The following is a 15,965-nucleotide window of genomic DNA, read 5'->3' on the forward strand; positions in this document are numbered from 1 at the left end:
CTGTTGTTAAAATAAAATAAATCTGACCTTATGTGAATATAATCTGGTGCTCATGTAAAAAGCTTCAGTGTCCCTGCTATTTAAAACATACTATACATACATAGATATACATATATATCTATATTAAAATATATATATTTATTTATTTTACCTCATGTTGTTCCACACAATCAGCCTTGAGTTGCACAATTACAGTTAAATTACTTTATTATTGAGTCATTATTTTGTCCCTGCCGCAGCACAAAGAATCTGATGTATTCCGGTCCGTCGAGGACCTTGCTCACAGATAACTGAAGTCCGTTTTTGTTGTTTAAAACACAACAGTGCTCATTACGTGTGACCAATACCTCTAGCTCTAGTAAGGCACAAAAAGACAAAGACTCCGCATTTTTAAAAGAGATGCGCCTCACACTTCAGCAGCAACAGCAAGGTGGAAACACAGAACCTCCGAAAGGGAGGTGAAGAGGCTGGAGGCGAGGCAAAAAAAAAAGGAATCAGAAAGACAAGAAGGGGTAGAAGAGGACAGAGAAAAAGAACGACCAGGTACATGGACAAAAGCGAGAAAGAAGCAAAACAAATAATCATGGAAGATCAACAATTAAGTATAATCAATTTATCCAGCAGAAAGCTGTCAGATAGAGAAATGTCATTATTAAAGAAAGGTTTAAACTTCTGTCCCACGCACATATGGACTTAGTACAGACAGGAATTGATCTATATTAGTTTATAAGAAAAATAAAATTGGCTAAAGTATTTGTGGAAGCAAAAGAGAGGCAACAGGAATTTCGAATTGAGAAACAATCAATGGATTGAACTGTAACAAAAACGCACAAGATTAATAACTTTAATTAAAGTAGAAGAACAAAAAAAGGAGAAAATGACTTCGTTATTGATGAAATTATGCAGGCGTCAGGAGCAGGATTGAGTAATAAAAAAAACAAAATCGGTAGTATTTCCTAATTTACAACCTGGAAACAAACTTGATCTGTTCCAGGAAGCTGTAATCTCTGACCTATATAAAATAAAATTTAAGAAAGTGAAAAACAATTTATCGGACAAAGAAAGAGGCATTAGGCAAGGTTCGAAAGTATGAAACGATAGAAATCAAGTCCGCAGACAAAGGCGGAAATATTGTCATTTCGAACAAGAAGGACTACCTTAATAGGGCAAATTGTCAACTGGCCGAAAAAAATGTTATGTGAAATTAAATCCAATCCGATTGAACAACACAAACAAGAACTGCAACGGATGTTGAGAGCATGGTTGGAATCTAACCTAATTGATTTATATTAAAAGGGTATCTGACAGGAGATCATCCCATTATTCCTACAATGTATTTTTTTACCCAATAATTAAAATTGAAAAATAGCAATCATCTCTGCTAAGGTGTCTTTATTTGAACTTCTGTCGAATTACATTGATCATTTCTTGGCCCCATTGCTAAAGAATCTAAGTTCGTATTTAAAATACACTGGAGATCTCTTTCGACATCTGCATGAAACATCCGAACAAGAGAATTATAAGCTAATAACGATCAATGTAACATACCTATATACCAGCATTGAAAATGACATTGGAATTAGAGCATGTGAATATTTCTGGCATTAAAGAAACATCCATTATTTCCAACATAATAAAATGCTAATAGAGATGATTTCTGTGCCTCTCAAAAAACATCTTTCTGTTTAATAAGGACATTTACCAACAGGTAAGAGGTACTGCCATGGGTTTTTCACCATCTCCCAGTTTCGGGATCCTCACCATGGGTTGGTGGGAGGAGCATGTAGCATGGCACCAGAGACTGAAACATTTGTACAGAAAACTGTGATGAGGCTCAAATTTATCAATGATTTATTCATAACCTGGATGGTGATGTGGAAGAATTTGACAACTACTCTGAGGTCGTAAATAATAATATGGAAAATAGGAGGTTCACATATGAGTTAAGTGAGACAAAGGTAATGTTTTTGGATACTGAAATATACATATATGAAGGCAGATCCACACCACAATTTACAGAAAGGCGGCAACAAATGCAGTTCTCTATGCAGAAAGTTTCCATCAGACAAGTCTTAAGTGGAGCATCCCATAAGGGAAATTCCTCAGAATAAGGTGAAGCTGCGCACAGAGGGCGGAACAAGAGAAACACAACAGAAGTACAAATAAACATTTCCAAAACAGAGGACATCTCAAATATGCCACCCAGAATGGGATAAACAAGTAGAAGCAGTGGATAGAACACAAATTATGGTTGAAACAAGAGAGAAGAAGGAAAATACAGGAATTGGGTTGATTACCACACTTTTGGTAGAAGCACAAGTCTTGCGAATGATCTTTCAGCAACATTGCAAGCTATTACAAGTGGATGCAACCATAAAGGAAATTGTGGGGAGTCACCCACAAATAACGTTCAGGAGAGTTAAAAGTCTGAAGGACAGACTGGTTCACAGCCATTTTGAATGGAGCAAAAAACACTGCATGACCCGCCCAGGGTTCTGGGGGTGCAAACAATGTAAGGCAGGCAGGATTGCGAAGAATGTCAAAGAGTTAAAAAACGCCACAAACAGAAAATGGAAGATCAGGCAAAATATAATTGGCAAAAGTAAATTTGTGGTGTATGTGATTGAAAGTCCATGTGGGAAACAATATGTTGGCAGCACCATATGTGAATTACAAAAATAATTTGGGAACATATCAGGGCAACAATCAATAAAGACAGGAGCAGTGCTGTTGTCAAACACACGGAAACATACCATTACAGCAAGTGGGAGCAGCTGACATTCTGCACAATAGATCAAGTTGAGAAATCAGAACGGGGCGGTGATAGAGAAAAGAAGCGGAGGCAGAAAGAATCATGCTATACATTACTACCCCAGACGTTAACCCCGATTGGTCTGAATCGGGATGAGGAACTTTATGTTCACTTAGACTCATAAATACAAAAAATGCAAGGGATGTTAGACAGTGGACAAAACAGAACATTGGTGAGCATCAATGACAAGAATGAAGATCAATTAGGAAAGATAAACAAGCCCATGCAGGAAACAACAATGCAAATAACACATGGAGAAAGGTACCAAGCTCTTGATGGCACAGGATGGTAAAACATTGGGACAGGGGACTTGACGCCTGTGGTGTGAACCCCATGACCAGGAGGAAGATCAAATAAGGAATCCCACGAAGGCAAAAGAAAGCAAATTAAATGGGAAGAGCGCACAGACACAGAGTTAACATCTCTGCAAGGCCTGAAACTATGCCCGATAGTGTGGAAATGCAGTGAAAAGGAGAAGAGGTTTTTCTCTTTATGAGCATGAAGAAACTTATTAGATGAGGGAGTAACTAAAAAAACATAATTTAAAAGTGAATATATGTTTAGTAATTCAATTTGTGAGAAGGAGTGAGGTGGATTGAAAACTGTAAATTGCTTGTGTCTATGAAAACCAGAGAGTTTGAGGATAGTAGTGAGGCTCTAAACAATAAGACGTGACGAAAATATAGTCGGCAATTGCTTCACCTTACATTTAAACACAAGTGCTTAAGTAGTAAACGTATAGGGTGTCAATATGTAGAAAATAACGCAATGTAGAGAAACAGTGCTAGAAACATTTTATGGTCTGGTCACTTTAGGTTAAGGGTGGAGAAAGGTATTGGTCACATGTTATGAGCATTGTTGTGTTTTAAACCATGAAAACGGACTGTACAGTTATCTGTGGGCAAGACAGATTCTTTGTACTGCTGCAAGGACAAAATAATGAAGCAATAATAAAGTAATTTAACCATAATTGTGCAAATGATTCCCACCCCCTTTTAAGTAATTTACTGGGCACAGGAGATGGGGGTCACCATGACCCAAAATGGGATCGGGGATGGCTGCTGCAACCATCATCTCTTTACTTAAGATACCTGCCCTGGGGAATGCATTCCCTGGTGCTCAAAATAGGCTTGGAGGGGGCCCGATTCATGTCCCCTCACAAAATATTTTATGAAAAATGGATGCCACAATTTTCTTTTTTGCTGCTCTCTTCGGGGGTCCCATTTCTATTGTATTTTTTTGGCCCCAGGGATTTTCCTTTGGTTCATTCCCACAGGGCCTAGGAGGGCAGGGTGTCCCTAACCTGCCCACTTAAATCTTTTTTCATTTTAGCTTCAGGGCAGGGGATCAAGTCCCCAAACCCTGTAATGGCTGCCGGAAACATAATTCTTCAAGTTGGTGGTAGGCCAATCAGAGCGCTATCACCCACAAGAGCGTGTCTCCCAGGAAAGGGAATTGGCCCAAAAGAAAAAAAGATTGCTGGCCCCAATCAGAACACTATTTGTTTTGTTTTAGTCAGGTTTGAGGGACCCTCGAAAGAGTCCCTTGGCCCCAACCAACCAGATATACAAATATTTCTGCACCTTCATTTCTCAAAAACTACTGAATGGATTTACACCAATCACAAAAAGCACACTTTCTGGAACAAAGTCTAGCTTCCTGCCAAATTTGGTGCAGTTTTTTGGGGAGTGCTGCTCAGAAACGTCTATGGAAACTTAATGGGGATTTTACATTTTGGGACCTCCACTTTTTTCTCCTCCGCCAGTTGATGGACTAGAGAAAAGAAGCACTTTTTTGAAGGTTTTGTGAAGATTCATCAACCGGTGCCGAAGATATAAGACATAACTATCATTAACCGGTGGTGACCGCCACTGGGTAATATTAGTCCAAAATGCAGAACTGGACCTTGTTTTAACACGAACCTGGATATGAAGTATCAACACCAAGATTTTAAAAAGCATTTTGAAACAGATGCCACAGGTGAGCACCCTACTCAGAAAAGTGTTCCACCTTCATTGCAGTTCACCATCTGCCACTTTTATGGGTATGTCAATGTCTTGGCCATAGACAAATAAAGACATATCAAAGTGAATATAACCAATGTGCTATTTTAGTAATTTACAGCACTTGGAAAGCTTGTCGGCTATTACGTGAACAAAAATCGACCTGCCTCATGTCCTTTAAAGCTAAGTGGGTTGGGAAAATTTGTTGTTCTGAAAACTGAGCGGAGGTTCTAAAATGTTTGGGAAACATGACAAAACCATTCTCTGTACACTTTTTATTTTAAAATGCCATACTTTTCAGAGAATTGGGCTTTTTAAAGTACTCTGTTAAAAGAACTTTAAAGCAGAGCTAACATTTTCAGCAGTAGACAACTGCACGTGACCTTCACTTTATAACTTGATCCTTAAACAAATTAATGGATGTTATTTTTTTTCAAAACGCATATTAGAATGAAAATGATGCTAACACATGAATTGAATGATTAAACTCTTCGCAAATATTATTGTAAGACTCCATTTCTACAAAATGCTCACTGAGGTTGTGGGTCTTTGCATTCAATATTATAAGACTGGTTTTTATATTTGTGACATAATAGACAATGTAGTCAAACAAAACAAAAAATATAGATATTTTTATCAGTTTTAATGCAATAGTCAGACATTATAAAACAGGATGAAAAATTCCAAAAGTACTAACGTTAGCATCAATCAAGAATTATTTAAAACAACTTGTTTATTAAATCTGTTTAACACAATGGATTACAGAGCATTTAGTAATTATGAAATATGAGACCATAAGACAGAAGTGATCATACAAGCCAATGAATGTAAAACTGACCTACATACATTTTAAGCAGCGATAAACATGTATCAGGGGCACATGACAGCCAACATAACTTGTTGCTTCAGAGATGACAAACGATCCTTCCTGAAGATGCTTGTCTAGCTAAGCCCTGGCCCCACTCATTGGTTAGTGATTGCTGTGGTGAATTCCATTTACTTAGGATCATTCTTTATGCAACAATTAAATAATTTATGATTCAGATGCTACAGAATTTATCTGGGAACGTGATTGAGGAGAGATAATTCTAAAGCAGGATTGATGGTAACATTTGGAGTGCTATGTTGGTGATTGATCTGATATTTTTTACAATTTCTTTCCACTACACCAGTATTTTGTGGCATTCAACAAACATGGATATATCTAGCACCTTCTTTTTTGCATCTCCAACACTGTGAGTTGTCTTTTAAAAGGGAGCTCTAGAGACACCCAATAAACTCCAAAGCATATATTTTCTTGTACTATTAACATTTATAGGTCAGGACTTTGTAAAAGGCCAGAGTTGCCAGTCATGAGGTCTCTTATCTGATTTACTTCTTTATCCCAACTTTTGTAACGTTTTCCAAGGCAACTATGTTTTCACTACAATTAACAGGAGAAGTATCATGTTCTCATTTCCTTCTAATTTTCATTTAGGAGTGAATTTATAAGATCTGATGGCTCATATTGGATCCATCCTATTCTTACATATTGAGATGTAAGTAGGTTATGTGAATGAAGATAATGCCATACCTTAGCTTTCGCAAAAATGTACTGCAATGCCAGTGTTCCATCCTTGGTTGGCATGATTTATGGCACAGGTGTGCCGATACTCAGTAAAGATGTTTCTCTTCTCCTTTAGATAGGGAATGAACCCTCATACTGCTTTCACACAAGGCAGAGTTCATAGCTGTGTTACTTAGCTATTCTATAAAAGATCTCGCTAGCTGAATTCTTGATAATTAACAACATATGAACAAGATTAGATTTATATTGTAGATGGGCATAGGTGCTTGCTCATCATGTAAAAGTCTTGCTATTTTTGGTGAAAAATAGAGCTATCAAAGTATCTTTTAATGTCAGGAAACCTAACGGCTACTCTGCCTATGGGAACTTTCAGTTTACTCATGGATATTTTTGACTTTGCCCCTAATAAAAGTTGTGCAAAATTTCTCAAATTCACAATATAATCTATCCAGGACTTTGAACAGGCAGATATGAGGGTATAGAATGGTATTTGGGATGAGACATAATTTATTAGTGGAAAGTGTAGCCACTAAGAATCATTAATAACTCTTCAGTTTTGAATCTCTAAAAGATGTTATGCATCTTGTGGCTGTTGTAGAATTGAATGGTTTGCACTACACTGCCATTCAATGGCTGGGCTCTGATAAATAAGTAGTTATGATGAACAACGTTTTTTTCTTTCTTTTGCAAAAATCTACATAGGAATCTGCAAGGCATAATAGGATATCGGCAAAAAGCCAACAATGCCTCAAAGAGGTTACCATGTTCGGATTCTACTTTCCCTGAACACTCCTTCACCCTGGATGCAAAAGGATGTTACAAGCTGCAAAACTAATGTTACAGGCAAGAAACTGTTCTCTTTTTGCAGTGTCAGCCTAGGTGCACAAGCACACTGGTTGCAAAGAAGCAGCAATCTACCTAGTTTCAATGTGGGGGAGGGGTTTGAAGTGCTGGGTAAGTTCATTTGCACCCTCTTAAAAGGTATAACTAGGACATGAAAAAGGAAGATTGTTAGAACTCTTTATACCAGTGGATAGTACATACTATTACAATTGTTGAGTTATGGCTGTGGTTCCCCTCCACCCATGAGATACCACTTAACACAACAGCAATACTAGACTTGACTGTCCACAAAACAATATATTTAATCACCTACAACAAGGATGCATAAATCAAACATCAGGCAACGCGCGTCAGCTATAACATCACACAAAACGAGCATGCCATCAGACTGTATAGTCAATGTAGAACATGTACCAGTACCTCCATTACATAGGACATCAACGTTCACACCTTTAGATTCCAGTACTATGCAACAATGCACAATTCAGACTCCCAAGACCTTTGCGCACACAGCACACAACACCAAGTGGCCATACCAAAGGCAGATCCATGCTTTACAGAGCTACACCAAGGTTAGTGGTACAAATACCAATAACCTTGGCACAGCATATAGTACCTTTGTGTGCAGATGCAGGCAAGATGTTAGATTAGGATGGCAAGAAGAGAGATGGTGAAGGGAGAAAATCCACAAGCCGCTGAATCTAGAAAGCGTACAGACCCTCTATTGAGATACTGTCTTAGAAGAATACACAAAGAGCAACTGCCTGCTACACCTAGTCACATGATCCAGGAACAGGCTGCAGGCACCAAATGGATAAGACAAGAAAACGAAAAGTGTCATTTTCAGAAATGTGATTAAAAATGCAATGTTAACAAAAAAGTGAATTTTAAATTACAATTCCTCAGACACCAATCTCCCACCTACTCCCAATCAAAAGTTATCACTATTAGCTGTAATAAGAAAACCCAAAGTTGTCTTGTAGGAGAGGTAGGCTTGGCAATAGTGAAAAACGAATTTGAGAATTTTTCACTAACAATGGCATATACAACTTAAAAGTACACCCCCAACTTGTTAAATACATTGCACCCAGTCCTACGGGCTTTCTAAGACCTACCCTAGGGGCAACTTATATGTATTAAAAGTGAAGGTTTATTTTGCCAAGTCGAAATGATATTGTAAAACTGCACATACAGGCTGCAATGGCAGACCTGAGACATGTATACAAGGGCTCTTTAAGTGGATGGCACAATAAGTGCTCCGGGTCCACTAGTAGCATTTAATGTGCAGGCCCTGGGTACATTTAGTACCACTTTACTAGGGGCTTAAAAGCACATTCAATTTCCAAATTGGGTGAAAGCCAATTTCACCATGTTTAAAGGAGAAAGTAAAATCACTGTAGCACTCGTTAGCTGTGGTGAAGTGCATAGAGGCCTGAAAGCCAACAACAAGGGTTACATAACAGCAGGGCGAAGGCAAAACATTTGGGGGTGACCATGCAGAGAGTGCCAGACCCCACAGGACCCTTAAGCTCCATAAACCTGTGGGCTCTGTAGTCTGATATGCAGATGCATCCTCGCAAAAGAAAGCATACTGCTGTTAGCCCACCATGGAACTTCCTTCCTCTCCATTACTAATGATTCTTAATAAGATACTGTCCATCAAAGGGCATACAATTTATGGGGATCAGACTGACTTGCAGCTGCAAACCAGAAAGATGCAATCAGGAGTGTTAGCACAGTACCAAGCTAGAATATAGATAGCCACAGGATTTGACAGCTCAGAGCAGAAAGATTTTCAGACTGATTTATCAGCCAAGTTGCTTTTTTAAGGATCATAAGGCACGTTTTGGAGCAGCTATTCAATGCCTTACTACTGATGGCCACAGTGACTGAGGCTAGCAGAAGGGAATGTCAATGAGCCACTCTATGATTGCCAATGCTTTGGTCTTTCAGCCATCGGTATGAAGATTTTGACTCTCCTCGTCCAGGAAGGACTCTTTAAAGACTTTTGTAGCAACAGAGTATCCTGGCTATACTGATTAAGCCTGGGACAAGAAAGTGTATGGATATAGGATCTAACAGGCCAAGTTGAAACCTCCTTGGAGGTCACAGATCAATGTTTAATATCTGATGCACAAGTACACAAAAGGAGAGCACTGGGAGTGTTGCTAGCCCACACCGCCTCCCTAAAGAAATCTATATAATCACTAAAGGTGTGGGGTAGTAGGAACTGAAGGTAGGACTAGGTCAGTCTTCATTCAGTGCCCGGTATTAGTTAGGTCGCTTTAGATCCTAAGGTGGGGAAATCATGGTTGGAAAATGTCCAAGCAAGGGGGTGCTGTGTTGTCCTACAGGGGGAGGGGGGATTTCCCTTACGGACTAGGTGGTCTCACACACATAATAGTGCCTTGCTTCATCATATGACCACCTAGCCCCACCCAAGTAAGATGGTACTACTTGGGCAGACTCAACCTCTTGGTTAAAAGAACCAGAGGGAGTGCTGAAATTAAACTGACTGGATAGTTACATAGATCCAGAAGGGGTGAATAATAAAATTACCAAACATGTCACCAGTAGCTACTGCTAGTTTTAATGATGGTGCGTGCTGGTAAGACTAAAAACAAGGGGGAGAGGCTCGTTGGAGAATAATGTCTCTTGGAGTCTAAAAAGAAAAACGTATGACCAACATGTTTCTGCCCTCACTAGGTGCTGGTAGGTCAGGGGCATTTGTCAGGGTCGGAGCACACGCAGTAAGTGGGGTGCTCAAAGTGAATAATGTATGGCCTACCTGAACGAGTAGTTCACGGTGGGGTAGGTCTGTGATAGATAATAAATACACCACAATTTATTCAGAATATATTCAGAGTGAAAAAAGTGGCAAACCACTGCACAGCACACAGCAATAGGTGAAAAAATGTAAAAGGCACTCACACACGCATGCAAATGTGACTTACCCCGGGGTAGGGGGCGATTTGCCTCTGGTCTGGCTAGTGCCGGGGTGGGATTTTCCCTTGTAGTCACACTCTGAGGAGATTAAGGGTTTAGCAAGGAAGAAGGAAAGAGACAGAAATAGAATAGGGGCGCGCAGAGCCTTAAGGAAAGTAGGAGACCAAGGGAGGGAAGTAAAGAAAGACAAGGGGACCAAGCTTGAGACTAAGGGAAGAAAAAAAGGGGAAAAAAAGATGAAGAAAGGAAAAAAGGTGGAAGCCAGGTCAAAGGGGAGTTCAAGGCAACCAAAGAGAGGGAAAACAGAGATTAAAAGAAGAATCCAAAGGGCCAAGGAGGCCCACACTTACCACTCCAAAGGGAATACCATGGGGGGTACCTACATGCCGGAGCCAGGCCGCTCTGGTACTGACTGGAGGGCTGGTCTGATATTTATGTAGACCAACAGCCAATCGGTATGAGGCTGGGGAGGCTGGGGGCGGAATCCAATGAAAAGACTATCAGACTATCCCAGCCGGACGACTAGGCCCTTTCCACGGGACTCAATCTCCCAGAGTCCCGTGGGCTTGCATGACGCGCCGCGCTTCCCGAGATGCGTCATTGAAGGACGCTCCCCGCGCTCGCCAGTCGCGCTGCGGAGGAAGCGCCCTGCTGCACTGCATCATTTTCAAGCGCGTTCCACCCCGCGGGACTCTGTCCCTCAGAGGTCCTGCGGGATTACCGCGGGCTATCGCGCTCCACCAGGGCCTTGCAGCCCTCCAGGCTTCCATACCGGCTCAGCCCCCGAGAGGGCGCGGACGGTTTTTGGGCGTGGCAGTAATACCCTCCACGAGTCGGGACGTTTCCATACCAATACGCCCGACACACCTGATAGTCTTTTCATTGGATTCCGCCCCCAGCCTCCCCAGCCTCATACCGATTGGCTGTTGGTCTACATAAATATCAGACCAGCCCTCCAGTCAGTACCAGAGCGGCCTGGCTCCGGCATGTAGGTACCCCCCATGGTATTCCCTTTGGAGTGGTAAGTGTGGGCCTCCTTGGCCCTTTGGATTCTTCTTTTAATCTCTGTTTTCCCTCTCTTTGGTAGCCTTGAACTCCCCTTTGACCTGGCTTCCACCTTTTTGCCTTTCTTCATCTTTTTTCCCCCTTTTTTTCTTCCCTTAGTCTCAAGCTTGGTCCCCTTGTCTTTCTTTACTTCCCTCCCTTGGTCTCCTACTTTCCTTAAGGCTCTGTGCGCCCCTATTCTATTTCTGTCTCTTTCCTTCTTCCTTGCTAAACCCTTAATCTCCTCAGAGTGTGACTACAAGGGAAAAACCCCACCCCGGCACTAGCTAGACCAGAGGCAAATCGCCCCCTACCCCGGGGTAAGTCACATTTGCATGCGTGTGTGAGTGCCTTTTACATTTTTTCACCTATTGCTGTGTGCTGTGCAGTGGTTTGCCACTTTTTTCACTCTGAATATATTCTGAATAAATTGTGGTGTATTTATTATCTATCACAGACCTACCCCACCGTGAACTACTCGTTCAGGTAGGCCATACATTATTCACTTTGAGCACCCCACTTACTGCGTGTGCTCCGACCCTGACAAATGCCCCTGACCTACCAGCACCTAGTGAGGGCAGAAACATGTTGGTCATACGTTTTTCTTTTTAGACTCCAAGAGACATTATTCTCCAACAAGCCTCTCCCCCTTGTTTTTAGTCTTACCAGCACGCACCATCATTAAAACTAGCAGTAGCTACTGGTGACATGTTTGGTAATTTTATTATTCACCCCTTCTGGATCTATGTAACTATCCAGTCAGTTTAATTTCAGCACTCCCTCTGGTTCTTTTAACCAAGAGGTTGAGTCTGCCCAAGTAGTACCATCTTACTTGGGTGGGGTAGGTGGTCATATGATGAAGCAAGACACTATTATGTGTGTGAGACCACCTAGTCCGTAAGGGAAATCCCCCCTCCCCCTGTAGGACAACACAGCACCCCCTTGCTTGGACATTTTCCAACCATGATTTCCCCACCTTAGGATCTAAAGCGACCTAACTAATACCGGGCACTGAATGAAGACTGACCTAGTCCTACCTTCAGTTCCTACTACCCCACACCTTTAGTGATTATATAATATCTGATGCACATCATGTGGCAGTAACGGATGTCTAATTTGCGACATTGAGATTTTCCATCAGGAAGCAGGAACCCCGCCGTTCCGTCTGAAAATGTACTTCATAGTGGTGTGTAGGTATCTTCAACACTCCCAGATAAGAGTGCTCCTTATTCCTATGAGACTGGAGCAATGGTTGTGGCTAAGTCATTGTAGGAGAATCAATTTACAAGTTCAATCAAATGTGTTTATCCTTGGCTTCTTGATTGTACTTGGGCACCTCTTTTCTGTGGCAAAGTACTTTCTAGAAAATGGCTAGTGTCTACATCATGCTCTGGGCTGCTGTGGTGATATACTAGAGTCCTGAGGAACCCATGTAATTTTTGGGCTCTGTTTCTTGAGTATAGTACTTTTTGGCATCTGGATTTGTTTTTAGAACCAGGTGCCAAGAGGGTTTCTGTGGCTCTGAGTAAGGCCAAATCCCCTCTTTCAGTGTTCACTAAGATAATGCTTTGGCAAGGGGGCATGCAACAGTATTGGCATGGAAACAATGATCTCTTGGCTGCTAAGGAGTCCAATAAGACATATACGTCACATCCACTAGTAGCCAAATGGCAGTGGTGCGTTTTTGAGTTCCTTATGGAGGACCATATGTTGCATTGGCCTACTGGCATGGATGAATGTAGGTATTTTGAAAATTTGCAAAGTCATGTTTTTCAACAGTTTCAGGCAAGTTCACAACTTTGTCCTGCTGTAATTAGTCTCTTTTGCAATCTGACATATGGTGTCTGTGTCGACTTTGGTTTTGCAAATCTGAGGTTTCTGCGTTTTTGATTTCCTTATGGAGGACCATATGTTGCATTGGCCTACTGGCATGGATAAATGTAGGTATTTTGAAAATTTGCAAAGTCATGTTTTTCAACAGTTTCAGGCAAGTTCACAACTTTGTCCTGCTGTAATTAGTCTCTTTTGCAATCTGACATATGGTGTCTGTGTCGACTTTGGTTTTGCAAATCTGAGGTTTCTGCATCCGTGCAAAGCCTGGATGCAGTCACCTTACTTAGAAAGTTAGCTAGTCTCAGGGTGGAATATTGGAATGTGTTCTGTTCACATCCACCTTTGAAAGAAAGAACGCCACCTACTGATGAAGACCCATTATAATCAACAATTCACAAGTTTGAACCTTTTTTGTCCAGATAGCCCCAGACAAAGGGCCTTAGTTAGAGTTCGGAAAATGGAATACTCTATCAAAATGTGACAGATAGCCCACTGGCCATATTAAAACTGCATTATAGCCTATGGCACTTGTTATATAGCAGACAGGATAGCGGTCTCATTGTGACTATAGTCTAGGCGGTAGTCAAAGCATGCAGGCGCACACAGACACACACACTTTCAGGTTTCGTTTCTACGCAATAAAATACCACAGAAATATGTAAAGTTGCAGAATGTACTCAAGAAATTATCCTAAAATTTAAGAGAATAAAAAAACAAGAACATTTTCAAACCTTCATAATATGCATAACATAGCATGGTTTGCAATATGGGTTCTTACTTGCTACAGATTCTTATTATTGCAGTCAGTGTCTGCTCTTCAAACGTCAGAACATCAAGCAGCAAAGCTGCACCAATCTAACACAAAAACATAAAAAACACAAAACAGACAGTATCAATTTATGATCAAATGAATGCATGAAAACATATGTCCCACAAAGCACTGTCAGATTTCTTTTTGTTCCAGAGCTTTTTTTAATTTATTTTTTACACATCAGTACTAAATTGAAGTATGCAAATCAACACTGTGGTCCAGCAAATCTTCTGATCCTCATGATAGTACTACTTATTTCAATACTTAACCCATTTTCACACTGAAATCATACTGTCCATACCCTATCATTTGGTGCAAAATCTATTACCAAATAAAGCCTTGACTATTTGTTCCTGGTGCATTTTTTCTGTGCAGATTTCCATCACCTCAGTAACGTAGGTTTTTACCTGTTTTCATACTAAGCATTTAAGCCATTGGTTCCAAACCTTTTTCAACCCGCGGCTCCCATGAACTATTGGCAGTTGGCTGTGGCTCCCCATTATGTTACTTTTTTTGGCTGGTGGGAGGATGTAAGCCCGGCATCGGGCGTACTTCAATTTTTCTCCCTGAAAATAATTGCGATGAAGGCATTATAATCGTAGTTGTGATCTACTTTGTCACTGAACTGATGCTGTAATCAAGCAATTTATCAGCAACAAATATTCACTTTACCACCTCTCCTTTTTAAACCAGGCCTTGAAGCCTTAACCCACATGTTCCCGCAATGAAAGCATCTTCTTCAGTGGCAGCAGCTTGCATCATATTCTGCATGTCACAGAACTAATAAGAATGCATATCTCTGACAATCCTTAGCAACAAATATGACACAACCACTGAGCAGCCAATTTAAACATTTATTTTCTTGGGAATTCTGGCATTAACATCAGCAATCTGAAAAGGGCAGTGTTTTCTACATTTACAGAGGACTTTCAATAGAAAAGTCTGTTGCAGATGGCATCCGAATGTCATATATTGCTGAGCTATAACTGAGCTATAACTGAAATGCAATGGAAGTAACTTCCTATTCAAACTATCTCAGTACCAGGACACTAAGATGACATGAACCTGACGCTGAGGAAGCCAACCTTCCTCCAGCAGCAGCAGGCAGGCAGGTCACTGTTTTTCTTAAAGGGCAGCGCGAACCTCTGAGCACCCTTTAAGATGGCTATCCAAGCCCTGCGCCCCGCTCCCATGCCTGTATTTCTCACACATGCAAAGCTGTAGCAGTTGAGGCACCCATCTCTCACTTTGCTGAAAAGCAGGATAGAGAGGAACTGCTGCTGCAGGTGGGGGAGGGGGGGGGAGACACTCAGTTAGGAGTAAGAATAGGAGTCTTTAGAGCAAGAAAGAGGAGGTAGAGTTAAGAGTAGGAATATGTAGCAGAGTAACTGACAGTGAATAGATGCAAGAGTAAGAAGGAATATCATTAGGAGTAAGCAGAAGCTTTGATGCTAGTAAAGTGATGACAGTAAGAATGACAGAATAAGATAAAGATGAAAAGAGAACAAATCCTTTCATTTACTTCTAACAAAGAATCCGTGCTAGTAAAGCTGGATGTGCTTTCTGTTTCATGCACAGATCACATTGAAGTAAGGGACTTTAATTAAGCACTATTGCAGCTTGCTTCAGTTAGTTAAATATCCCAAATACGCAGCTGAAATAGGTAATATTTACACGTTTTAAGGTGATCAGACACTGCTGGCATGCATTACCTGGCATTTATAAGCACGTTATTGCTGTTTCACTGGCTCGCTAAGGTACAATGCCTATCTGTACAATAGTTTACAGATACACCTGTCTCTGTAAAGTATCTTGTATGGAAGAAGAGTGCAGTAGAAGGTGGGCTGTGGTGCTTTAGCAAGCATCCAGCCAAGGTCTGACTGCAGTCACTAGGCTGAGTATCCTATGATCTTCGTCTTATAGACAAGTGTTAGCTGTGTAATAAACTGCCTATCTGTGGGGCCCTGCGGACAAGAAAAACAAAGTGCACAAGACAATAAAGGTACCGATGTACAGACAATGCATCTGTACTGCACACATTTTTCAAAAGTGTTTGTCTTAGGGTGGCTTATTCAGAGTGAAGTATTTGTGTTCTATCGTCGAAGG

At 41.0% G+C, this 15,965-nt stretch overlaps 1 protein-coding gene across 2 annotated transcripts in view; it reads right to left on the bottom strand.

Moving 5' to 3' along the window:
* RPP14 (ribonuclease P/MRP subunit p14) overlaps positions 1 to 15,965 on the bottom strand; it is a 90,648-nt gene that overhangs the window by 18,410 nt on the left and 56,273 nt on the right. For both annotated transcript variants that reach the window (XM_069206559.1, XM_069206560.1), the window contains exon 4: positions 13,827 to 13,903. In XM_069206559.1, the coding sequence (XP_069062660.1) occupies positions 13,827 to 13,903 (77 nt within the window). The remainder of the gene's footprint in view (positions 1 to 13,826; positions 13,904 to 15,965) is intronic.

The sequence above is a fragment of the Pleurodeles waltl genome, chromosome 9 (genome assembly GCF_031143425.1).
Source record: "Pleurodeles waltl isolate 20211129_DDA chromosome 9, aPleWal1.hap1.20221129, whole genome shotgun sequence".
NCBI lineage: Eukaryota > Metazoa > Chordata > Amphibia > Caudata > Salamandridae > Pleurodeles > Pleurodeles waltl.